General features: G+C 39.7%; 1 protein-coding gene across 1 annotated transcript; it reads left to right on the plus strand.

Moving 5' to 3' along the window:
* Positions 1–309: 309 nt before the first annotated feature.
* LOC308477642 (scavenger receptor cysteine-rich domain-containing protein DMBT1-like) lies at positions 310–27,169 on the plus strand. Its single transcript, XM_081006372.1, has 33 exons — positions 310–397; positions 1,342–1,371; positions 1,530–1,559; positions 1,716–1,736; positions 1,853–1,882; positions 4,729–5,040; positions 5,959–6,264; positions 7,264–7,293; positions 7,452–7,481; positions 7,638–7,658; positions 7,775–7,804; positions 9,003–9,083; positions 9,974–10,000; positions 10,710–10,736; positions 11,444–11,591; positions 11,688–11,872; positions 13,115–13,144; positions 13,302–13,331; positions 13,490–13,519; positions 13,680–13,718; positions 14,207–14,518; positions 15,057–15,080; positions 15,965–16,276; positions 16,805–16,828; positions 17,086–17,121; positions 18,453–18,476; positions 18,752–18,790; positions 19,356–19,667; positions 20,775–20,969; positions 21,753–21,931; positions 22,886–23,277; positions 24,535–24,806; positions 26,541–27,169. The coding sequence occupies exons 1-33, from the start codon at positions 334–336 to the stop codon at positions 26,549–26,551; spliced, it is 3,633 nt and encodes a 1,210-aa protein (XP_080862498.1). The 5' UTR covers positions 310–333; the 3' UTR covers positions 26,552–27,169.

The raw sequence follows: 27,169 nt of genomic DNA on the forward strand, positions 1-27,169 counted from the left end.
CTGATGGAAGGAGGTTAAATCCTAACAAAGAGATATGGAATAATAAATAATAATGTATGAACAGTAGTTTCTTCAATATTAGGTCCAATTGCATTGTGACGTACAAGAACTTTCACCACATCAAAGGCCTTTTTTCATATCTCATGCCAAAGTCAATAATTTAGCTAATATTTGCATTGCATATGAATTGACAGAAGTGGTATCTTTTTGTTAAAACACTGACTGTCCTGCTATAACGAGATAAAGTATAAAATTCCATAGCACACCCTTTCACTTCTTAATCCTATATATACTGGTGCATGTTTAATCAACATAAAGGGCAATCTGGCAAAAATGAGTTCCTTCCTGATCTTTACTTGGCTGTTCCTGTTTAATGAAATATGTTTAAGTGCATCAGGTAATATGGCTTAAATTCTAAACATTCTTGCTCTTGCTCTTTCTTGTTCCCCTTCTCTGTGCTGACCTTACAAATTGCTAGTTGATTATGGGAAGAATTTGTTGCAAAGGAACACATGAAGCTGACTTGAGTATTTATGACTCCTTCAAAACACATGATATTCTCAACAAGGGCATTGTTAGGATCATCCTAAATTGGGCAAAATCCTGCCTGCTTCTGACATGATAATATCTTTATTATGTGCAGGTATGAGCAGAAGATACTTGGGAAAGTATCAATGTGGAAATATTTCTGATGATGAGGGACTATTAGATATAATGGCCGGGGGCACGGTCCCATGCATGTCTACTATGACAAATAATGTATCACTTCTACATAAGGGTATATGTGAGGACAGTGGTATATATAAGGGCTCCTTTGAGCACACCATTGGAGATTTTGTTTTTTCAAATGCAGTAAAAAATTTTGGCGGGGGGGGGGGGATTTAATCCAGCTCACATTTAAAGTTGAACCTACTCAATTTGTCCTTATGTACTTCAATCCAGATTGTTGGGAGGGGGTGTTGTGTAATATTGAACGAATTTTGTGTTTGGCATATTGTTGATTTTTGTCATTTTTAAATTTACTGCCATGCTGTGTTTCTTATATTTTTTGATGTTTTGAATGCTTGCTGTAACTTGTTTTAGGCACAGCTCATTATGGAGAAGCGGCATATAAACTCAAGCTTGTAAACTCAGTCAAGCAATATTCTAGGGCCAATTGTGCAAGGAAAATGCATATATTAGTGAAAGAGAATAAACATTAAAATGAGATGAATTTTCATGATTTTTTTAAAAAAGAATAATAATTGCAAAATGATATGGAAATTCACTGCTACAAAAGCTAGGATTTTCAGTATTGTTGCTCTTAATTTTTGTTATTCCTGTATTCTTATCTTTTCATAGTATTAACCACAGAATTCCCACAAACTACCGGTAAGGAAAATATGCTATTTATTTAAAATTCTGCTACATAATACATACTATGTATTAGATAACTTAGTATTAAAACAAAATTCACTGCTACAAAAGCTGGGATTTACAGTAATGTTGCTCTTAATTCTTGTTTTTCCTATATTCCTATCTTTTCATAGTATTAACCACAGAATTCCTGCAAACTACTGGTAAGGAAAATCTGCTACTTCTTTAAAAATCTGCTACATAATACATACTATGTATTAGATGACTTAGTATTAAAACAAAATTCATTGCTACAAAAGCTGGGGTTTTCAGTAATGTTGCTCTTAATTCTTGTTTTTCCTATCTTATGCAATAAACAGCCCCAGAAGTGCAAACAACTGGTAAGGAAAATCTGCTACATATTTAAAAGCATCACTTCAAAACACCATTTTTATTTTAGTGACATTTTAATTTACTTCTCAATTTCTCTTACTCTGTTATTTTGTTCCCCTTCAAGAACTAACTTCAGAAGAGCCTACTCCAGCTGGTAAGGGGGCTTCTAATCTTCTTCATAATAAAGTGCTAAATCCTAGTCCTGAGTATGTACATGCAAATATCAAAGAATAGGTTTTTCCTGGAGAGCATCTGATAATGAGAAACCTGGAAATTAGGTGGTGTGAATGTTTTAAAGAACATGATCTGTTTGTGGCACTCAAAGTCACACTGCTTTATAGGCTATGCGCTGTACAGTTTTGATTAGCATTGATACCTCTGCATTGGTTAGTGCAGAGTTCTTTTCTGACCTATATAAACAGGTTAAGTGTTCAAATTTGTAAAACAATTGAGGCACTTTGCTGGCATTAATTTGAAGCAGTTAACATGCTGAGGAAATTTTCCAGTTACTGTTAACATCCACAGTTCAATAAATGTCAAACCAACAGAGGTATGTCCTTGCTATAAACATTTATAAACACACTCTGGAAGAAGACTTAAGAGACAAGAGTAATACTGAAAAGGTCATATTTATTCAAAATCTGCCAAACAATAACCAAATTATGTAACTGTGGGCAGATGGGTTATAATTAATGTGTATAAGGAAAGCATTACTCCACTCCACAAGGGCATGCAAACAACTGCATTCTGTGACTCTCTGGCCAGGAATTGGAATAAAATTCTTCCTCCTTGCTATGTGAGTCTTGGCAATGACTACTCAACATGCATACCTGGGGCCCACGGGCCAGTATTCACCAAGATTCACGGGCCAGGCCTAAAGGGCAGCCCAAGGGACTCTTGAAGTTGAAAGCTGCTGAGGAGACTCAAAATGCCCCTTCTCCCCATAATGCCTCAGAGTGCCTGCCAATGGAGTTTTAAAATTCCCTTACCTGCCCACACTAAATTCCAAACAGACCAAATAAGTACATACCTTAGCAGCAAATCAAATAACCCTACAGGGTGGGTGAAAAAGGAGAGTTTCAAGGAGAAATCAGGGACTTACCCCCAAAATTATATTTAGCTCCCAGAAAGAGAGACTAGCAAAAAACACAACCCCACCCACACTGTAGATGGAGGGAGGGTGAGCACTGCAAAAGAGAAGAAGGAAGTGGAGGGGATGGCACAGGCTTAAATAGCAGCCTGATTATTCTGCTCCTATTGGGAACTCCTGCCTATATGATCCCCTAAATTTCATGTCTATGGGAGAGACCAATGTATGTTTTCTTCTGAGAAGGAATGTGTGGCAAATTCATCCCCACTAAACAGCAAGGGGTGGCAATCTTTGACAAGCAAAGTTCACAGCACAAATACAAAAAGATACGATAGCATATTCCTTTGCCTTTCTTTCTGGTAACAAGAGTTCAAATCCCACAACATAGCTCTATGACTATAAACATAGTATCACATGAAATCAGACAGAATGAAAATTTGTTCCAAAGTTATTTATTTATTTATTAAATTTCTATATTGCCCTTCATCCGAGGTACACATGGAGGATTACAATATAAACCCACAAAAATACATAACATAGTAACAAACAACACAATACCTCCACACACACACACACACACACACACACACACACACACTTTTAAAGGCCATAGATTATTTAATTAGCCAAGGCCTGGGGAAAGAAGAATGTTTTGCCTGGCGTCTAAAGATAGGTAATGAAGGTGCTAGGCAAGCATTCCTGGGGAGAGAATTTGACAAATGGGGAGCCATCACAGAAAAAGTCTGTTCTCATGTTGCCACTCTCCAGACCTCTTGTGGAGGAGGCACATGAAGAAGGGCCTTAGATGATGATCACAGACAAAAGTAAATGGATCTGGATAATTGTAATGGTAGGTACTGAAATAGTAGGTCCAGTTGCATTGTGCTGTACAAGAACTTCCATCACAACCTATCAAAGGCCTTTTTCATGTCTCATGCCAGGGTAAATGAAGGACCACAGCAGCGTTTAATGACAACAATACTTTCTGCCAATATGTGCATTGCATTTGAATTGGCGCAAGTGATTATTATCTTTTCATTACAAGAATTGAACAATACTCCGTGTCTCGGTACCAGGAAATGGATTTTTAAAAAATTAGAATAACAAAGTGTAGCATTACTATAAGCAATGCCTTGACAGCATAAATACCATTAGACAGTAGCCCTCTGTCCAACTATAATGAGATAAACTAAAAATGTCAAATTGCATGGCACGCCCTTTCAATTTTCATTCCTATATATTCTGGTGCATGCTTAACCAGAAGGCAATCTGGCAAAAATGAGTTCCTTCCTGATCTTTACTTGGCTGTTCCTGTTTAATGAAATATGTCTAAGTGCATCAGGTAATATGGCTTAAATTCTAAACATTCTTGCTCTTGCTCTTGCCCTTTCTTGTTCCCCTTCTCTATGCTGACCTTACAAGTTGCTAGTTAATGAGGGGAAGAATTTGGTGCAAAGGAACACATGAAGCTGACTTGAGTATTAAGACTCCATCAAAACATACAAGCTATTCTCAATATAGATGTTGTTAGCTTCATCCTAAATTTGGGGAAATCTTACCTGCGCTTGAAAATTCTAATATATTGATGATGTGCAGGTATGAGCACACTGGTGGGTGCCTCCCTCTTACTTTTTCTCATCCCAAGTGTGGCATTTTTGCCTATTACGACACAGCAGGTAACCTTGGAAGTCATACATTTCTTTTCCCTACAGCCAAATATCTTTGCTTTTTGTTGGACTAGAATTTCAAAATCTTTGGGATTAAAATATAGGGGCCTAATGCAGTCAAATCTGTCTTATGGAACGAAATTTCCATGCAGTATTACTGAGTGCTCATTGTGTTGACCAGTTTTCCAATGTAGTGTTTCATTGTCTTGTTTATATAATATTTATTTTTTGCATATTCCAAAGAACCTTCCTTGCGATTAGTTAATGGAAGAAACAGGTGTGAAGGTCGCCTTGAAGTATATCATAATGGCAACTGGGGAACAGTCTGTGATGATATTTGGAACCTGAATCATGCACGTGTGGTCTGCAGAGAGCTTGGATGTGGACCAGCTCTGTCAGCACCAGGAAGTGCCCGTTTTGGTCCAGGCTCAGGCAACATCCTCCTGGACGATGTACAGTGCACAGGAAGTGAATCTTCCCTACTTCAGTGTTCTCACAGAGGTTGGGGGACACACAACTGTGGTCATCATGAAGATGCCAGTGTCATCTGCTCAGGTATTACTTAATAACTCTAGCTGTCCTTATGAAAGGAATTCAGTTTTGGAATCTGTCTGGATTTCTGTAAGGAAATGGGTGTTGCAAAACAAAAAAACCCCATCAAAATAGTACCTTTGAATTATTTAAAACAATCCAAAATGCAAAAATAGTCCCTAGTCTGCTGCATTGGCAAAATTCTCCCCATTCCAAGACATTTAATGCAATAGAAAAGCTCTTGGTAGCTGCCTTCACAAAGTCCAAAAAGTTATCGCACCCTGTCTTCTGCCTGGCCCTGGAATCTTCTGTGAATTGTGCTTGCCAATGGGAGTTGAAACCCTGTGGGGTTCCAGTGGCACACTGCTGGCAGCACTAAGTGGTTTTTTAAAGACTGTGTATCCTGTGTTTGTTGCTTTCACTTCCCACAAAGTTTCAGTGAGAACCAAGGCTTCTTGAACTCCAGTTCCAGGAATCAAAAAGCCTCTGCTCAGTTGGTCAGTAGAAGGGATGGGAAACAGAGAATTGCAGGTGTAGGATATTACCAGGCTACGTCCCTCAACTTTCCTGGCTTTCCTGAAAAAACCATGGGGGGGAGAGTAAGTATTTAAAGCAGGGGTGGCTAAAACATAGCCTTCTAGGTGTGGTTAAACTACAGTTCCCATCATCCCTGGCTACTGACCATGCTGGCTGGGGCTCATAGGGGTTGGAGTCCAACAGCGTTGAGAGCCGCCAGTAAGTCATCTCTAATTCAAAGCAACTATCCCCAGTGCCATCTAATAGAACAATGTACAATATTCACAATTAATGTCTATTGAGTCTTTATTTTCTTTCACTGTGCAATTGGGTTGATCTTAATGGTGGGAAAAGGAAATAATCAACATATTTTTGACTTGTTTGACAATAAGAAATACCTTTGTAAATACTTAAATATTTCCATAGCCTTGAGATTGGTTAATGGAGGCAACAGATGTGAAGGTCGCCTTGAGGTATATCATAATGGCAACTGGGGAACAGTCTGTGATGACATTTGGAATCTCAATCATGCACACGTCGTCTGCAGAGAGCTTGGATGTGGACCAGCTCAGTCAGCACCAGGAAATGCCCGTTTTGGTCCAGGCTCAGGCAACATCCTCCTGGACGATGTACAGTGCACAGGAAGTGAATCTTCCCTACTTCAGTGTTCTCACAGAGGTTGGGGGACACACAACTGTGGTCATTCTGAAGATGCCAGTGTCATTTGCTCAGGTACTCCTCGGCTGGGATAATATAGCTCACCAATACAATCAAGGGAATCGGGTGGGTCCTGAGAATACAAATCTCAGTCTGTGATTACAGCTACCTTGTAATGTGAAGTCAGTTGAGGGGGGCGCTTGCTTTGGCCTCTGCTTGTCTTCAAAGTGACATGTTCACTGTGAGAAGGCTATGGCTGAGTGGCACACCACATGTTTGCATGCAAAGGTCCACGTTTGGTGCACAGCATCTCCAGATGCTGCAGGGAGCTGCTGCAAAAAGTGGCATTGGGTCTTTTCAGAAGGCTGCATACTGTGGACTTGGTACTGCTCATGCATTCGAGTTTTGCACAGCATCCGCATGGCATAGTCTACATCAAAATGCAGCCACTCCCATATTATCTTCTCATTTAATCTGGATTGACTGGATCTTGGAGTGTTTAAATGTAGAAATAGGAAAAGTGTATTAAATGGGGGGAGGGAATGGAATGACATTTTGATGAGGAGATTGGAACTGATATAGTTACCTCCCCAGTTTGGGGGCATGTTAGTGACTGGAAATGCATTGAATCCTTCAGGATGGGAACGCGTTGGATCCTCCCTAACACGGGTAAATGTGGTATAGATGGGAACTTTTTGCATCTTCGTCTGAAACCCTTTGCTCCATATTGATAGGACAAGATGCTTGGCATTGAGTAGGAGGGACCTGATTGTCCTCTTCAAGGCTGGATAGCTCTTTCCACCCTTGGTGAGAAAGACCCAGTGCTTCCTATGGCCCTAGGGACACCATCCCAGGGACCATAGATACGGTTGAAGGACATATTGTTTTTATATTCATTTTTTTTGTTCCCCCCGCCTCATTTTCAACAATTCACCATTCATTTACAAGCAAATGCTGTATACTTGTAAGATCATTTGATATTAAAACAAAATTCACTGCCAGTGCTACCTCCCCCCCCCCATGGTTTTAATTGTAATGCTGTTCTAAATCCTTTTTGTTTGTTTCTTTTCAAAGCATTAACCACAGAATTCCCGCAAACTTCCGGTAAGGAAAATATGCTATTTATTTTTAAATCTGCTACATAATACATAATATGTATTAGATGACTTAGTATTAGAACAAAATTCACTGCTACAAAAGCTGGGATTTTCAGTAATGTTGCTCTTAAAGCTTGTTTTTCCTATATTCCTATCTTTTCAAAGTATCAACCACAGAATTCTCACAAACTACCGGTAAGGAAAAGCTGCTACTTCTTTAAAAATCTGCTACATAATACATACTATGTATTAGATGACTTAGTATTAAAACAAAATTCATTGCTACAAAAGCTGGGATTTTCAGTAATGTTGTTCTTAATTCTTGTTTTTCCTATCTTTTGCAATAAACAGCCCCAGAAGTGCAAACTACTGGTAAGGAAAATCTGCTACATATTTAAAAGCATCACTTCAAAACACCATTTTTATTTTAGTGACATTTTAATTTACTTCGCAATTTCTCTTACTCTGTTATTTTGTTCCCCTTCAAGAAGGAACTTCAGAAGAGCCTACTCCAACTGGTAAGGGGGCTTCTAATCTTCTTCATAATAAAGTGCTAAATCCTAGTCCTGAGTATGTACATGCAAATATCAAAGAATAGGTTTCTCCTGGAGAGCATCTGATAATGAGAAACCTGGAAATTAGGTGGTGTGAATGTTTTAAAGAACATGATCTGTTTGTGGCAGTCATTGACTGCCTCCATCAGGAGAATTATGCACAAATCTCCTCCAGAGATTTCCTTGACTTCCATTTTATTTTTATCCCATTGTTTATAACTCTGTGCCTCAAGTCTTGTCTTGAGACTAGCATGGTTGCTTGTTGGTAGACGAGGAGATAATTATGGCTATAATCTTTACCTTAGTAGCTTTACATGAAAGATATTGACTGGCAGTTGGATCATTCAAAGGTGTTTTTCCCAGAGTACGACCGAATTAAAATTAGAATGAACAATTTTTGTTGGTTGGCAAGCGGGGGGAAGGAAAGATACAAAAGGAGAATTCCTTGGATGCCAAGATTCAAGTTTGGGGCAAGTAGTCTTTTGTGAGAGAACCCCAAAAAAACTGAAATCACAAAATATGCAGCAAAATGAAGTATGTAAGTATAGACTGTTAGAACTTTAAAATATGTTTTCCCAAGTGAATTCCAAAATATTCCCCTCTTCCCGCAGCATCTGAAAGCATGTTAGTTATATGGTGTGGTTATCTCACAAAATTCTGTCATGTTAAGTATTCTAGGCCCTTGACATGTACATTTTGAACAGGAAGCCAACATTTCACTTTTATAATGGAAGCAGCATTTTCACTGCTGGTCCTTTGTTTGCGTCTCTTTTAACTGGGCTGTTAAGATATTTTTATTCTGCTGGGTTTTTGATGCATTTTAAGCATCCTACTTTATTTGCATTTTCACTTTGCAAACAGCAGCGTTTAATGACAACAATACTTTCTGCCAATATGTGCATTGCATTTGAATTGGCGCAAGTGATTATTATCTTTTCATTACAAGAATTGAACAATACTCTGTGTCCCGGTACCAGGAAATGGATTTTTAAAAAATTAGAATAACAAAGTGTAGCATTACTATAAGCAATGCCTTAACAGCATACATACCATTAGACAGTAGCCCTCTGTCCAACTATAATGAGATAAACTAAAAATGTCAAATTGCATGGCACGCCCTTTCAATTTTCATTCCTATATATTCTGGTGCATGCTTAACCAGAAGGCAATCTGGCAAAAATGAGTTCCTTCCTGATCTTTACTTGGCTGTTCCTGTTTAATGAAATATGTCTAAGTGCATCAGGTAATATGGCTTAAATTCTAAACATTCTTGCTCTTGCTCTTGCCCTTTCTTGTTCCCCTTCTCTATGCTGACCTTACAAGTTGCTAGTTAATGAGGGGAAGAATTTGGTGCAAAGGAACACATGAAGCTGACTTGAGTATTTAAGACTCCATCAAAACGTACAAGCTATGTTACATACAAGCTCAATATAGGTGTTGTTAGTTTCATCCTAAATTTGGGGAAATCTTACCTGCTTTTGAAAATTCTAATATATTGATGATGTGCAGGTATGAGCAGAAGATACTGGGGAAAGTCAGTGAGGAAAGGCGGAAAAGAATTAGAATGTGAAAATGAGTATGTACAGGATATTTCTGATGATGAAGGACTATTAGATATCATGGCTGGGGGCGCAGTTCTGTACAGATTTACTATGGTGAATGATGTCTCAGTTCCAGATAAGAGTAGGAATCATACAGAATCAAGCCTCCAACTGAATAATTAGACATTCAGTTGCAATTTTGTTGCCTTCTCTCTGTGTACACACAACTGAAAATAATGAATACCCAGTGAAGAGTGCTCTAGTGAGCACAGGTTTTAGCTGGAGGACATTGTGAGCATTTGATGTAAATGCTCACAAAGGTGTAAGAATATGTATCTACCTTCACTGTCTTTCCATTCTGCAAGTCCCAAAAGGCAAGGGAAGGCAAGGGGAGCAGGGATGGTGGCAAACAGCCCTTGCCTCAAGCTCCGGCAGGACCAGTACCAAACAGTGCACCTCACTCCTAATCTGTCTAGGCCAGAATTGGTTGGTATTTGTGGGGAAACAAGTCCTTCAGGGGTGTTTTATGTGTGCCAAAATAAAATACAGTACTGATATTTAGATTTGCTGATCAATGCTCCTATTTCTTTAGGAACAACAACTATTTCAGAAACTACTGGTGAGTGCCTTCCTCTTACTTTTTCTCATCCCAAGTGTGCCTTTTTTCACAAGCAAGATTGTCTGCTACGTGGAGCGCATGCGCGTTTCGGTGAAAAATGTTCCTAAGGTAGCTGAGCCATTGTTTTGACACAAAGGAAAAATGAAAAAGACTTTGAGGGGTGAAAATTCCTTGTGGTGCCTGTTGCCGTTTCTAGGCTGTGGTTAGCCATTTCTGATTTAAATGGAAGTAAATCAAGTTGTCCACCCCACCCCACCTCAAATATGAATGGTTTGGCAAACTGTTGAATTCCTTGTGAACAGGTTTATCATTCTAAAAAGAGAACCTTTGTCTTTAAACCTATGCTGGGGGTGGGGCAAGGAGCTAAGCTGGATTCATTGGGCTTGTGGGTCCTTATTCCTGATGGCAGCTCTCTGCTTGTGGTGCATGGATCATTTGATAACCAGATTTGGAAGCTACAGCAAACCTCCACTGCCTTTCCATTCTCCAAGGCCCAGAAACTGACCTTAGGCCAAGGGAAGCAGAGGCAGCAGGGATGGTGGCAGAATAAACCTCCCCTCTATGCCAAACACCATGTTCTAGAGAGAATTGGTTGGTATTTGTGGGGAAAGAAGCCCTTCAGGAGTGTTTTAAGCCTGCCATAATAAACAAACAAACAAACAAACAAACAAATGTTTAAATTTGCTGATCATTGTTCATCTTTCTTTAGGACCAACAACTTCTGCACAAACTACTGGTGAGTGCCTGCCTTCTACTTTTTCACATTCCAAGTGTGGCTTTTTTGCAAGCAGGACTGTCTGCTACATGGTGGAGTGTCTAAGCTTCAGTGAGAAATGTTTTTAAGGTTACTGAGTCATATATTTTTTGACACAAAGCAAAAAGGAAAACGACTTTGAAAAGTTGCATGGAAATTCACATATAAGTGTGGAACTGGAAGCAATGGGCATGTTGTATTGCGAAGCATAAACACCTGATTTAGAATAAAAACACTGTTCCTTCTTTCCCTTGTTCTCTGATCAAGAAAACATCACTTTTTAAGAAATGTTGTATTTCTAGCCTGATAAAATAGCATTTAAAAACAAACAAACAAACAAACAAACAAACACATTGAATTGGGTGGACCCATGAAACATATCCTGTGTTATAGAGGATCCTATGCTGGAGATTGGGTAACCTGGATTCACTGGGCTTATGGGTCTAGTCCTTATTCCTCTACTGATGGCAGCTCATTGCTTGTGGTACATGGATCATTTGGCTGAAATGACTGTTTTGCAAGACAAGCAAACCTGATATTTCTGGTGGCTGAAGGAAAAAGAAGGACCACAAGAAACTCAGTCCTTATAAGCACCAGGGTCAAGGTGAAGATAGAGAATTGTTACCAGGACTGCTTTTTGGGGGGGGGGGGGGACTGAGATAATCAGTGTTTAATTGTATATTTACTAGGAATCCATGGATGCGGCAATACTTTCTCAAATCCATCTCAGTCATTTTATGGCCCGTATTACAATGGTGATGGAAGCATCATACAGTGTCTCTGGACAATCCATTCCTATGACTCTAGCCCTATAGTGCTAACTCTTGACTATTTGAAGTAAGTACTGATACTGCAAACTTTGGGATGGGATGGGACGGGACCCAGGAGCTCTTGCTTGAAATAAGATGGTTTTGTCCTCTTTTATCTTCACAGTTTAGACTGTACTCATGAATATGTTCATGTCTACAATGGAAATATTTATCAATCAGCACTACTTGGGAATATATGCAGTGGCTGGAGCTGGGTATTCACTTCCTATACAGGCACTATGACAGTTCTGCTCCACAGACAGTCCTATCGTGCAGGCTCTGGTTTTTTTGCCTATTACAATATAGCAGGTAATCTTGGAACTCATACATTTCTTTTCCCTACAGCCAAATATCTTTGATTTTTGTTGGACGAGAATCTCAACACTTTTGGCATCTGAGATTTTGTTTTGGGAATAAAATATAGGGGCCTAATGCAGCCAAAGTCCTCCACATGGAGCAAAATTTTGGAAGAGTTAGATCATTCACCCGACTCTCATGGGCCAGTGTGGGTTGGGAAAAGACCTATTTATTAAAATAAAATAAAATAAAAGTACTGCCCATAAGATTTGCGTTGGATATGCATCTGCATCACTAGGATCAAGTCAGTCTGTTGTGGACCCATTTTGTGTCTTTCCCATAAGATTTGTTATTTGGGCCGAAATCAGCTCTGTTAAATCAGAATTTCTGTTTTCCCCACATTGGCTATACTGCCCCACCCCGTCACAGAATTGCTTGGTGTTTGTAGGCTAATGAGCCCCTCAAGAGTGTTGTAAGCCTGCCAAATTGCAGGCAGATCCCTCCAGAGGGTTTTGTGCATTACAGCCACCTTGTAATGTGAAGTCAGTTGAGGGGGGTGCCTGCTGTGACCTCTGCTTGTCTTCAGAGTGCCATGTTCACTGTGGGAAGGCCATGGCTGAGTGGCACAGCACATGTTTGCATGCAAAGGTCCCAAGTTTTGTGCACAGCATCTCCAGGTGGTGCTGGGAGGGATTACATCTGAAGAACCCGGGAGCTGCTGCAGAAAGTAGCATTGGGTCTTTTCACAAGGCTGCATACTGTGGACTTGGTACTGCTCATGCATTCGAGTTTTGCACAGCATCCGCATGGCATAGTCTACATCAAAATGCAGCCACTCCCATATTATCTTCTCATTTAATCTGGATTGACTGGATCTTGGAGTGTTTAAATGTAGAAATAGGAAAAGTGTATTAAATGGGGGGAGGGAATGGAATGACATTTTGATGAGGAGATTGGAACTGATCTAGTTACCTCCCCAGTTTGGGGGCATGTTAGTGACTGGAAATGCATTGAATCCTTCAGGATGGGAACGCGTTGGATCCTCCCTAACATGGGTAAATGTGGTATAGATGGGAACGTTTTGCATCTTCGTCTGAAACCCTTTGCTCCATATTGATAGGACAAGATGCTTGGCACTGAGTAGGAGGGACCTGATTGTCCTCCCCAGTTTGGGGGCATGTTAAGTGACTGGAAATGCAAATGGGTTTAATTGTAATGCTGATCTGAATCCTGTTTGTTTGTTTCTTTTCAAAGCATTAACCACAGAATTCCCGCAAACTACCGGTAAGGAAAATCTGCTACATATTTCCTAATCTGCTACATAATCCATAATATGTATTAGATGATTTAGTATTAAAACAAAATTCACAGCTACAAAGCTGGGATTTTCAGTAATGTTGCTCTTAATTCTTGTTTTTCCTATATTCCTATCTTTTCAAAGCATTAACCACAGAATTCCCGCAATCTACTGGTAAGGAAAATTTGCTACTTCTTTAAAAATCTGCTACATAATACATACTATGTATTAGATGACTTAGTATTAGAACAAAATTCACAGCTACAAAAGCTGGGATTTTCAGTAATGTTGCTCTTAATTCTTGTTTTTCCTATATTCCTATCTTTTCAAAGTATTAACCACAGAATTCCCGCAAACTACCAGTAAGGAAAATCTGCTACTTATTTAAAAATCTGCTACATAATACATACTATGTATTAGATGACTTAGTATCTAAGATGTCAACCTCATCCCTTCACTTTTAGATGGCTCAGAACTTAAATGCCAAAAGATCTAACTTTTGTCATGTGTTTGTTTCTGCAGAAGAAGTTCCTACAAGTGAAACAGCAGTTTCACCCAGAGGTGAGTTCAGTGTTTGCCGTAAGATAGGCCTGTGAAAATTGGGGAGAATGAGCAGGAACATTGGAGTCAAATCCAAGGCTTAAAAGTTCTTTCAAGAAAGGAACCAGCTTAAGTTACGTTCAGCATGACCCAAAAGGAACTTGTTCCGGTTCACATTGCTTCCTTTAGAAAACACACATGTTCAGTTCACTGCATTGGTCACATTAACATTTCTTTTTTGGAGGGGAGTATATTTTGCACAATTGCAAGGAATCCCCTAACATAGAACGCATTTGTTTTTTCAAGGCAATATAGAACTGGGGAGATATATTAAGTTTCATTAGTTATGAAGGCAAAAGGCCTCCACAGCCACTACTCTCTTGATGAGCTGCACAAAGTCAACATGTTGAAATCCTGATGCCAGTAGAGTCTGATTCTTAGGTTAGGGATGGGGAGAACCTGAGTTTACAAGTCTTGCCTTTGTAAGAATGATATTTTATTGTTCTAAGATGTTCCCATGAGACTGGTCGGCGGGAACAACATGTGTGAAGGACGCGTGGAACTCAACTACAGAGGAAGCTGGGGAACGGTCTGTGATGATGGCTGGGACTTAAATGACGCACAGGTTGTCTGCAGAAAGCTTGGATGTGGATTGGCTTTGTCAGCACCAGGAAGTGCCCATTTTGGCCATGGCTCTGGCCAGATTCTCCTGGATGATGTAAACTGCAGAGGGAATGAACCTTCTCTGGAGCTGTGCTCTCATCCGGGATGGGAACGTCACAATTGTGGTCATCATGAAGACGCTGGTGTCATCTGCTCAGGTAACTTTCTGATCCTTTGTATTTATTCTTCTAATATATTTCTAACAGTGGAGATCTCATTGCAGGAAGCCGAATGAATGGTGAAATGGTATAAAGTCTATTGGGTAAATTCCGTGGCCACACTTCTGCTTCCTGTTGGCATTATTACATTTATTATTATTATTATTATTATTAATCCTTAAAGGGGCATCTGGGCAATATTCTCCACTCCTCCCAAGATGGAGGTGCATTCTGTAGAAAGAGGCAAATAATTTGTTGTGGTGACATCCCTCCAGTTTCAACAGGAAAGCAAGGCATGACTGTCAGTTGCTCTGGTCAAGGAAAGATCCCATGTTGCCATGCAGATGGAAATAGGCAGGATTCATGGCAGTGCCTTTAATCTTACAGAGAACCAGCACTGCGTGCGGTTCTTTTGGGTATCAGTTCTGCTAAATTGTAACAAAATCGATGCAGCAGATGTCACTATTTTATGTACATCAAGGGTCTTTTTCTCAATATTTATGTTGGCTGAATATTTTTATTATTTGTTTATCCACAGCTTCCGGAAGACCTAATACAACAGGTACATTTTATTTCTTATTTGCCTAATTCCTAAAATATTTAAGGGGGGGGGAATTTAAGATGTTGATTCTTCCAGATGTCGGCTTTCATTTTTATCTTTGGACATGAACAAAGCCCAGTGCTAAACAGGCTCATTGCACCATGTATGGTGGTAATATTGACCTGCTCGTCATTGGTTTGGCCCAAGTGACGGTACAGAAGTCAACCTCATGCCTACAGTTTTAGATGGTGCAGAATTTAAATGCCAAATGATCTCCCTTTTGTCATGTTTGTTTCTGCAGAAGACGTTCCTACAAATGAACCAACAGTTTCACCCAGAGTTAAGTTCAGTGTTTGCTGTAAGATAGGCCTGTGAAAATTGGGGAGAATGAGCAAGAACATTGGGGTCAAATCAAAGGCTTGAAAGTTCCTTTAAGAAAGGAACCAGCTTAAGTTTAAGTTCAGCATGACCCAAAAGGAACTCGTTCCGGTTCACGTTGCTTCCTTTACAAAACACACGTCTTCGGTCCACTGCAGTTCACAGCTCCATTCAAGGTCATGGAAAGTATGCTTGGCAAGTTCAAGCAGAGAACTTTTTGTTCTGACAGGAATAATGTAACATTAACATTTCTTTTTGGGAGGGGAGTGTATTTTGCACAATTGCAAGGAATCCCCTAACATAGAACGCATTTGTTTTTTCAAGGCAATATAGAACTGGGGAGATATGTTAAGTTTCATTAGTTATGAATGCAAAAGGCCTCCACAGCAACTACTCTCTTGATGAGCTGCGCAAAGTCAACATGTTGAAATCCTGATGCCAGTAGAGTCTGATGCTTAGGTTAGGGATGGGGAGAACCTGAGTTTACAAGTCTTGCCTTTGTAAGAATGATATTTTATCGTTCTAAGATGCTCCCATGAGACTGGTTGGCGGGAACAACATGTGTGAAGGACGCGTGGAACTCTACTACAGAGGAAGCTGGGGGACAGTCTGTGATGATGGCTGGGACTTAAATGACGCACAGGTTGTCTGCAGAAAGCTTGGATGTGGATTGGCTTTGTCAGCACCAGGAAGTGCCTATTTTGGCCATGGCTCTGGCCAGATTCTCCTGGATGATGTAAACTGCAGAGGGAATGAACCTTCTCTGGAGCTGTGCTCCCATCAGGGCTGGGGAAGTCACAATTGTGGTCATAGTGAAGACGCTGGTGTCATCTGCTCAGGTAACTTTTCGATCCTTTGTATTTAGTCTTCTAATATATTTCTAACAGTGGAGATCTCATTGCAGGAAGCCGAATGAATGGTGAAATGGTATAAAGTCTATTGGGTAAATTCTGTGGCCACACGTCTGCTTCCTATTGGCATTATTACCTATTTTTTTTTATTAAAAAGCCTTAAAGGGGCATCTGTGAAATATTCTCCACTCCTCCCAAGATGAAGGGGCATTCTGTAGAAAGAGGCAAATAATTTGTTGTGGTGACATCCCTCCAGTTTCAACAGTAAAGCAAGGCAGGACTGTCAGTTGCTCTGGTCAAGGAAAGATCCTATGTTGCCATGCAGATGGAAATAGGCAGGATTCATTGCAGTGCCTTTATTCTTACAGAGAACCAGCACTGGAAATCTGTTCTGCTGGATTGTAACAAAATAGATGCAGAATATCAACCAGCAGATGTCACTATTTTATGTACATCAAGGGTCTTTTTCTTAATATTTATGCTGGCTGAATATTTTTATTATTTGTTTATCCACAGCTTCTGGACGACCTAATACAACAGGTACATTTTATTTCTTATTCGTCTGATTCTCTCAGCATTTGAGGGCAACTTTTTATTGATGCTCCTTCTTCCAAATCATGGCTTCCATTTTTATCTTTGTTTATAACCAAAGCCTAATATTAAACTGACCATGTATGATGAAAATATTGCTCTTCTCAGAATTGGTGGGGCAAAGTCAACCTCATGCCTACACTTTTAGATTGTGCAGAATTCGAATGTGTTTATATCTCACTTTAGTCATGCTTTTGTTTCTGCAGCTCTTCCTACAAGTCCCACAGAAGTTATATCCAGAAGTAAGTTCAAAGTTCTCCATAAGATATACTTTTGAAAATTGGGGAGAATGAGTAAGAAGCTTGGAATCAAATCAAAGCCATGAAAGTTTGTTTTAAAAAGGAACTAGTTCAGTTCAAGTTTACCTCTTTTAGCCGTTTAGTTCATGTTCAGTTCACAGTTCAGTTCTAGTACATCCCAAATATCCTTTCCAGTTTGTTTTCAGCATCCAGAATGTTATAACTTGCTCCTGTATAATATCTACTTAAGAAGACTAAAATATAATCCTTAAGTTTGCAGGCAAAAAGATTATATAGAATTAAAAAAAGACAAATGAAAGAATGAACCTAAAGATGAACTAAAAATCGCTGAATGTTCTACCCCCCAAAATGAACTTAATCACATTCAGTTCAGCCTGCAATTATAGGAACTGCTTTCAGGTGTAGTTCAAAGATTTTTGAATTCTGTGAATTTCGTGAACTAGATCATTCCAAACACTGAGTCAAATGCAGTCTACCTAAGTAGTCTGAATAAAATGTCTGACGCTTACGGAGACGTAATTGTATTTAAGATAAATCTTCTGTCACAGGTACAGTGTGGACACAGGTAAGGAAGTCACAGGCAACCCTTCTTCTTTGCAAAGTGCCTCAGGAGGAGGGGATGTGCAAAGAGGAAGGGATGGAAGGGAAGGGAAGGGATGGAAGGGAAGGGAAGGGAAGGGAACACTTCAGCCATCACTGCCCAGTCGCTCTTCTTCTGAAATTTTCTGTTCCCTTACAGTTTTTGAGACTCAGGGATACCTTTCAACAGTGGCTGTGAAACCAGGTTTATGGGGAAATCATCTAAAGGAGGGGGAACAACTGGCAGAGGAAAGTTTGAGCATTCTGCTCAGTTCTGTCCATTCTCTGATGCAATTAAATACTCCTGAGAGCACTTTCTAAGGGAGATTGAGTCAGCAGGGGCTTTGGATGCAGCTTCTCCTTCCTATTGGCATTATTACATATATTTTTTTTATTTAAATATGCAATATTCTCCACTCCTCCCAAGATGGAGGTGCATTCTGTAAAAAGAGACAAATTACTTGTTGTGGTGACATGTGGTGAGTGTCAGTTGCTCTGGTCAAGGAAAGATCCCATGTTGCCATGTGGATGGAAGTAGGCAGGATTAATTGCAGTGCCTTTATTCTTACAGAGAACCAGCACTGCGTGCGGTTATTCTGGGTATGTGTTCTGCTGGATTGTAACAAAATAGATGCAGAATATCAACCAGTAGATGTCACTATCTTATGCACATCAAGGGTCTTTTTCTTAATATTTATGCTAGCTGAATATTTTTATTATTTGTTTATCCACAGCTTCCGTAGGACCTCATACACCAGGTACGTTTTATTTCTTATTTGCCTAATTCCTTCAACATTTAAGGAAAAGTTTTTTTAAGATGTAGATTCTTCCAGATCACAGCTTCCATTTTTATCTTTGGAAATGAACAAAGTGCTAAACAGGATTATTGCACCATGTATGGTGGGAATATTGACCTGCTCGTCATTGGTTTGGCCCACGTGACGGTACGGAAGTCAACCTCATGCCTACAGTTTTAGATGGTGCAGAATTTAAATGCCAAATGATCTCCCTTTTGTCATGTTTGTTTCTGCAGAAGACGTTCCTACAAATGAACCGACAGTTTCACCCAGAGGTAAATTCAGTGTTTGCTGTAAGATAGGCCTGTGAAAATTGGGGAGAATGAGCAAGAACATTGGGGTCAAATCAAATGTTTAAAAGTTCCTTTAAGAAAGGAACCAGCTTAAGTTTAATTTCCGCATGACCCAAAAGGAACTCTTTCCGGTTCATGTTGCTTCCTTTACAAAACACAAGTGTTCGGTCCACTGCAGTTCACAGCTCCATTCAAGGTCATGGAAAGTATGCTTGGCAAGTTCAAGCAAAGAACTTTTTGTTTTGCCAGGAATAATGTAACATTAACATTTCTTTTTGGGAGGGGAGTATATTTCGCACAATTGCAAGGAATCCCCTAACATAGAACGCATTTGTTTCTTCAAGGCAATATAGAACTGCGGAGCTTTGTTAAGTTTCATTAGTTATGAAGGCAAAAGGCCTCCACAGCAACTACTCTCTTGATGAGCTGCACAAAGTCAACATGTTGAAATCCTGATGCCAGTAGAGTCTGATGCTTAGGTTAGGGATGGGGAGAACCTGAGTTTACAAGTCTTGCCTTTGTAAGAATGATATTTTATTGTTCTAAGATGTTCCCATGAGACTGGTCGGCGGGAACAACATGTGTGAAGGACGCGTGGAACTCAACTACAGAGGAAGCTGGGGAACGGTCTGTGATGATGGCTGGGACTTAAATGACGCACAGGTTGTCTGCAGAAAGCTTGGATGTGGATTGGCTTTGTCAGCACCAGGAAGTGCCTATTTTGGCCATGGCTCTGGCCAGATTCTCCTGGATGATGTAAACTGCAGAGGGAATGAACCTTCTCTGGAGCTGTGCTCCCATCGGGGCTGGGGAAGTCACAATTGTGGTCATCATGAAGACGCTGGTGTCATCTGCTCAGGTAACTTTCCGATCCTTTGTATTTAGTCTTCTAATATATTTCTAACAGTGGAGATCTCATTGCAGGAAACCGAATGAATGGTGAAATGGTATAAAGTCTATTGGGTAAATTCTGTGGCCACACTTCTGCTTCCTATTGGCATTAGGAAGGCTAAGGGAGCCCAGGCTAAGGGAGCTGGGCATGTTTAGCCTGGAGAAGAGGAGGTTAAGGGGTGATATGATAGCCATGTTCAAATATATAAAAGGATGTCACATAGAGGAGGGAGAAAGGTTGTTTTCTGCTGCTCCAGAGAAGCGGACACGGAGCAATGGATCCAAACTACAAGAAAGAAGATTCCACCTAAACATTAGGAAGAACTTCCTGACAGTAAGAGCTGTTCGACAGTGGAATTTGCTGCCAAGGAGTGTGGTGGAGTCTCCTTCTTTGGAGGTCTTTAAGCAGAGGCTTGACAACCATATGTCAGGAGTGCTCTGATGGTGTTTCCTGCTTGGCAGGGGGTTGGACTCGATGGCCCTTGTGGTCTCTTCCAACTCTATGATTCTATGATTCTATGATTCTATGATTCTATTACCTATAGATTTTTTTTTAATAAAAAGCCTTAAAGGGGCATCTGTGAAATATTCTCCACTCCTCCCAAGATGAAGGGGCATTCTGTAGAAAGAGGCAAATAATTTGTTGTGGTGACATCCCTCCAGTTTCAACAGGAAAGCAAGACATGACTGTCAGTTGCTCTGGTCAAGGAAAGATCCTATGTTGCCATGCAGATGGAAATAGGCAGGATTCATTGCAGTGCCTTTATTCTTACAGAGAACCAGCACTGGGCGCGATTCTTCTGGAAATCTAATCTGCTGGATTGTAACAAAATAGATGCAGAATATCAAGCAACAGATGTTACTATTTTATGTACATCAAGGGTCTTTTTCTTAATATTTATGCTGGCTGAATATTTTTATTATTTGTTTATCCACAGGTTCCGGAGGACATCATACAACAGGTACATTTCATTTCTTATTTGTTTGATTCTTTCAGCATTGGAGGACACCTTTTTATTGATGATCCTTCTTCCAAATCATGGCTTCCATTTTTATCTTTGTTTATAAACAAAACCTAATGTTAAACTGACCATGTATAATGAAAATATTGCCCTTCTCAGAATTGGTGGGGCAAAGGTGATGGCACAGAAGTCAACCTCATGCCTACACGTTTCGATTGTGCAGAATTTAAATGCGTATAGATTTCACTTTAGTCATGCTTTTTTTTCTGCAGCTCTTCCTACAAGTCCCACAGAAGTTAAATCCAGAAGTAAGTTCAAAGTTCTCCATAAGATATACTTTTGAAAATTGGGGAGAATGAGTAAGAACCTTGGAATCAATTAAAAGCCTTGAAACTTAATCACATTCAGTTCAGCCTGCAATTATAGGAACTGCTTTCAGGTGTAGTGCAAAGACTTTTGATTTCTGTGAATTTCGTAAACTAGTTCATTCCAAGCACTGAGTCAAATGCAGTCTACCTAACTAGTCTGAATAAAATGTCTGACGCTTACAGAGATGTAATTGTGTTTAAGATAAATCTTCTTTCACAGGTACAGTGTGGGCACAGGTAAGGAAGTCACAGGCAACTCTTCTTCTTTGCAAAGTGCCTCAGGAGGAGGTGATGTGCAAAGAGGATGGGATGGAAGGCAAGGGAACAATTCAGCCTTCACTGCCCAATTGCTTATTTTCTGAAATTTTCCACTCCTTTATGGTGTTTCAGATTCAGGGTTACCTTTCAACAGTGGCTGTGAAACCAAGTAGATGGGGAAATTATCTAAAGGAGAAGGAACAAGTGACAGAGGAATTGTTGATGATTCTGCTCAGTTCTGTCCCCTCTCTGATGCAATTAAACACTCCTGAGAGCACTTTCTAAGGGAGATTAAGTGCAGCTGCAGCATGGCATATTGGGGTTGGGGGGTTGGATTGAACTGGAACTCCATGCAAGACACTTGTGGGAAGAGGCTGGCCCCATGCAAAATTGAGCAATTACATTTAACAAAAGTGTGTTTGTGTTTTACACAATTCAATGCTGTTTCTATGTGCTATCGTTTAGCCCTTTCATGTTCTGGAGAATACATGGTTGCACGCATCAGCAAAGCGTATCTCCGGTTGCTGGGTTATAATGAATGGAGCCTGTACCTGAATTCTTCAGACTCTTTCTGCGCACCTCAGATTACACAGTACTACGTGGTCTTCAATATACCATTCAGTGGGTGTGGCACAATAAGACAGGTAAGAAAAAGAGCTTTAAAAACCAAATCTACATTCTGCCATTATCTATGTAAGCTTTGTAAACTTGCTGTTTTAAAGATGGGGAAAGTATTTTATCTTTTGGTCCAGCAAACACTAACATTAAGGGAACCTTTAGGAAATCCACACTGCTTCTTTTCTACCTTGCCATGAATCCAGATTCCTCCTCTTTCTTTTACTATGTTTAGTAGAAATATCAGAATTGACCTTGAGCCATGTGATCACTACTTAATGTTAGTCTTAACTGGGATTTGAGACTAGAATTCCAGATTAGTTTCAGAGCCTAGGATAAAGAGAAAATGCCAGCAATTTGCCATACCATTTAAAGCAGACGGTATTGCAGGTAAATTCTGACATTTCTCCTAATCATAGAAAAAGCAGGAGTGGGGAATTTGCTCCAGAAAGAGAAAGTGATGTGAGGAGGAAAGAAGCCTATGTTCCTGAAACTGTCTCCCAAATTTAGTAAGCCAGCTAATTCTGGCCCTTTGAATATTTTGCATTTTAAAAAGTGTATATGTATAGTCCATTTTTTTTTGTCTCCAATTTCTTCTCTTTTGAGCACAAAACTCATAGTTTAAAAGAAAGAAAAAAGAATTTAAAAACTCTTAAAGAAATCCAACACGTTGAAAGTCAGGTGTCATCTCAACATTAATTACCTTTAAAAAAAAGAAAAGAAGAAATGTTGTAATATTTTTGCCTGTTTCTACATATGTGTTTCTAGTCTCAGCTTCTTAAAGTATCTTACGTTTCTTATTTTTCTCCTACCTTTTCCAAAAAAATTAAAATAAAATTTCTGAACATACAAGGTGACTTTCATAATTGTATGTCTGGAATGTCAGGACATTTTAAAGTGATTAAGTACAGAGGGTGTTTTATATATGGTGGTTACTGATTTATGCGTACTGTTGACATATCTCGTTTCCCCCTGTCCTTTAGCAGGCAAATAATGACACCATCATCTATTCCAACATAATCAAGACATCAGCTTCTGGTTATATCATTACAAGAAATAGTAACTTTCAGTTTCACGTCATGTGTGAAATGAACAAGACTGCTATTGTAGAGACAATCTTTGTTGCTCGTAATTCCACTGACATTACTGAACTAGGACATGGCAGTTACAATGTGACACTTGCCTTCTTTGATTCGTGGTCTTTCAACTATCAAGTTCGCTCTTCTCCATACTTTGTGTCACTCAATCAAGCGCTCTACCTCCAAGCTACTCTCCACAGTTCTGATCCAAACTTAGTACTATTTCTAGATACGTGTGAAGCATCTCCAAACTCTGGTGACTTCACAACTCTGACCTATGACTTATGGAGGAGTGGGTGAGTATGTTTTAGATAAAAATGTTTAGATACAAACTTAGAAGAAACACTTGCCTTTTGGCTTATAAAGCAGCAGATTTAAGGCTAAACATGCACTCTTATTCACATTATGTAGAGTAAACCATACAGAGCTCAAATGGATTTTTGAGTAGGCACACATAGGAATACACTTAAATGTTTATTTTTGTTATGGACAAGAGGAGTTGCTATTCTCTCAAACTTGAACATTAGCACACATTTTAATTCTGACATAATACTTCTTAAGAAAATCTAGAAAGAACCCACTATGCTACCTACAAATATTTGCTACTGAATGGAATAATAAAGATGGATGTTTGCTGCTATTTTGTGTCATCATCCAAATTTTCTCATACAAAAGCAAGGCAAAAGTATACTTTGAACTGGACTGAGCAAAGTGTTTTTGTTTTTGTTGCATACACATGATGTCCCTGCTAGATGTCTTTTTTGGTTAAGACTAACTTCCTAATTCTATGAAAGAAAATTAAACTATATCCATTTAGAACATTCAAAAATCTGTTCTGACTGACAGCCATAATCCCACTGTGGTCCTCCAGACACTGTACCACTTCCACTGCATTCTCCAACTGGGCTTGTGGAGTTGCCCCTACCCATTTAGAACATAAGAATATATGATAAGCCCTGCTGGATCAGACCAAAGGTCCATCTAGTCTAGTATCTTTTTCTCCAGTGGTCAACCAGATGCCTTTGAGAAGACTGCACACAGGGCCTGATTGTCACAGCACTCTCTCCACGTGAGATTCCCTGCAACTCTCATTCAGAAACTTAACTGCCTTCAACAGTGGAGGTCAAAGGACAGCCATCAGTTCTCATAGTTACTGATAGCCCAAACCTCCATGAATTCGTTTAATCCCCATCCAAATTGGTGGTCATCATCAGCATCTTGTGGGAGTGACTTCCAAAGTTTAACTATCAGCTGTGCTGTGTGAAGAAGCACTTTCCCTTGTCTTGATTTCCCCCCAACATTCATCTTCATTGGGTGGTCCTGAGTTCTAGTATCTTGAGAGACTGCTTTCATATACACTGAATTTGTCTTCTATTTTGCTCTCTGAAATCCACCTCCCACTTACTGAAGTTTCTTCCCATTCTTCCCCAACATGGTTCTTCATCTCCAGAGATAACATGCTTCAGAACTCCAAAAATGACTCCTATTAGTATTCTAAGTAAAGGATTCCTCTAAAGTCATTATCTAAACAAACCTGGTTCTTTTATTTTCAGATGTCCACGAGACTCTACCTTCAGATATCTGGGAAATCCAAGGAAAAACGAAGTTCGTTTCATGTTCAGCTCCTTTAAGTTTCTTAACTATCACAATGAAGTTTATTTGCGGTGCAAACTAGTAGTGTGTAAGGCATATGATTACTCATCCCGATGCTACCAAGGATGTTTAACTAGAAAGAAGAGGGATGCAGATGAACTTCAGGAGAAGGTTGATGTGGTTGTAGGACCAATCAAGCTTCAAAAAGAAGCTAAGGAAGACAAAAAGCAGGGTAACTTTTACTTATGATTCCTTTTCTTGTTACAGTGGTGATTCTCAAAATATATTCTGAAGTAGCCCAAAGAATACAATTTTTTACTATTTTGCTAAACTGTATTTAAACCAATATTCCAATTTTGCTTGGCAAAAGCATAGTAACATCACACAATAAAACCTCATTCTACATGGCTTCCCCTGTTAAGGTCACGTTTCCTAATGGGCAACTTTCTTGGAGTTCTATGCCAGGAGTGACTAGAGAGTCAGATGCAAAAGTGGACAGAGTGAAGAATTTGACTCTTCTATTTATGTAGTATGTTACATTACAGCCCCACAAAAGTCAGATGTTTCTATACAGACGCGCACACAGTGGTGGCCCATGTGACAACGTAGGTTGGGCATCGCTGCTCTCCAAGTTCCAAATCCAGCATGCTGCTGGCACTTACCGGGGGGAGAAGGGGTGCGACAAGGTGCGAGGACCTTGGAGCTGTCACACTGTGCAGTGCAGCAGAGCCAATTTGACACTCTTGCTATTGTGTGCCCGCCCAGCACTGGAATCCCCATACCTTGCACTTCCAGGCAATCAATATGTATTGTTGCAGTTCATGGACACAATATAGCCAGGCATCAACAGCAGAGAAGCATGTGGAGTAGAGTCCGTGAAGGTTGTGACCTGGGAAGGCCCTAGATCTTTAAGAGGGCTGAAAGTGGAAGTCTAAATCCTTTGGAAGACGCTATGACATACTGGTCTATACAACTCTGGACTTTATTGATCTTCTGCATCCTTAGATTAATGTTTGTATGTGGTCCAAGATCTCATTTTAACTATTACCTCAGATGCAAATACAATGGGGGTGGGAAATATGTCTCCCTGTGTTATATTGTCCCTAAAATAATGGGGTCTAAATTCAGTTCAATTGAAGTAAACTGGATATTGCAAATTACAGCTCTTAAACATTCAGATAAGTTACATGCACCTTCATCAACTGATGACTTGCAGATTAGTAGTTGAAATGTATTGTTTTGAGAAAAATTATGTCTGAGATAATAGGTACAATGAGAACTCCATAGTTTCCTCTGAGAGAAGTGAATCACACCTGAGCAAGATCATTTTATCTTAAGGACGTAGGAAGTTGTCATATTTAAAGTCAGTCAGTTGGTCAGTCTAGCTCAGAGTTCCTTAGAGCGACAGGCAGTCACATTTCAGGGTTTTAGATAGAGCTCTTCTCTAGCCCTACTGGGAGAAAGCAGAAACTGAACCTGGTACCTTCTTGCCTTCAAAGCAGTTGTTGTCATCCCATGATGAACATGCAGGGGCAAAGTTGTCCTTAAACTACCATATTTTTCACTCTATAAGACTCACCAGACCACAAGAAGCACCTAGTTTTTGGAGGAGGAAAACAAGAAAAAAATTATTCTGAATCTCAGAAGCCAGAACAGCAAGAGGGATCGCTGCGCAGTGAAAGCAGCAATCCCTCTTGCTTTTCTGGCTTCTGGGATAGCTGCGCAGCCTGCATTCGCTCCATAAGACGCACACACATTTCCCCTTACTTTTTAGGAGGGAAAAAGTGAGTCTTATAGAGCAAAAAATACAGTAGGTGTTTGAAGGACACCTCTTACAAAAATAACAGACATATGTGTTGATAATTGTATAGAATGTTTTACTGGGATCATTTGGTGAAGGGCAGATCAGAAATCTGATGAATAATTGGATTAACAAGTTGTTCTATACTATGTTTCTCATTTACAGAACTGGCTTAGAGTGCAAGTCTAGAAAAGGATAAAGCTGGCACCCTACTTACTGTTACTACTGTACTTTTGTCAGCCGCGGTCTCCATCTGGCTTTCTTATAAGCAGCAAACTGAAACCAACTGATTCCAATGCATCACCAATGTAAAAATTAAGCACTTTCTGCACACAAAAAAAGCTCTGTTTCTAGCATGTATTTCTAAAAGTAATCAGTTCCTTCTAAGAAAGTGGTTCGTAATCCAACAAACCTACAGACAGGCACATTTACATTTTAGCACAAGCAAGAACTCAGTTAAGTCCAAATATTGGGATTTAATATTCATACTGATCAAGAACATATACCCAGCTGCTTTTACTTAATGTCATTGCGGAAAGGATCTCATTCTCCTTTTAATTCCCTCCCCTTCTATTGTCTATATCATTTAAATCAAAGTCCCAGACCCTATGTATACCAGTTATGATAATAACCTTTCTACGCATAAACATTACAGTTGGAAACTTTATATGTCAGATGTGAATAGTGACTATATTTCATGAAGGATTTGTCAGAGTCTTTAATGAAAATTTATGCCAAATTATATGAAATTTATTTTGCTTCCAACTACTTTCCAATAAAATCCCTGCAAGTTG

Source organism: Podarcis pityusensis, assembly GCF_964106645.2.
Source record: "Podarcis pityusensis genome assembly, chromosome: 5".
Lineage (NCBI taxonomy): Eukaryota > Metazoa > Chordata > Lepidosauria > Squamata > Lacertidae > Podarcis > Podarcis pityusensis.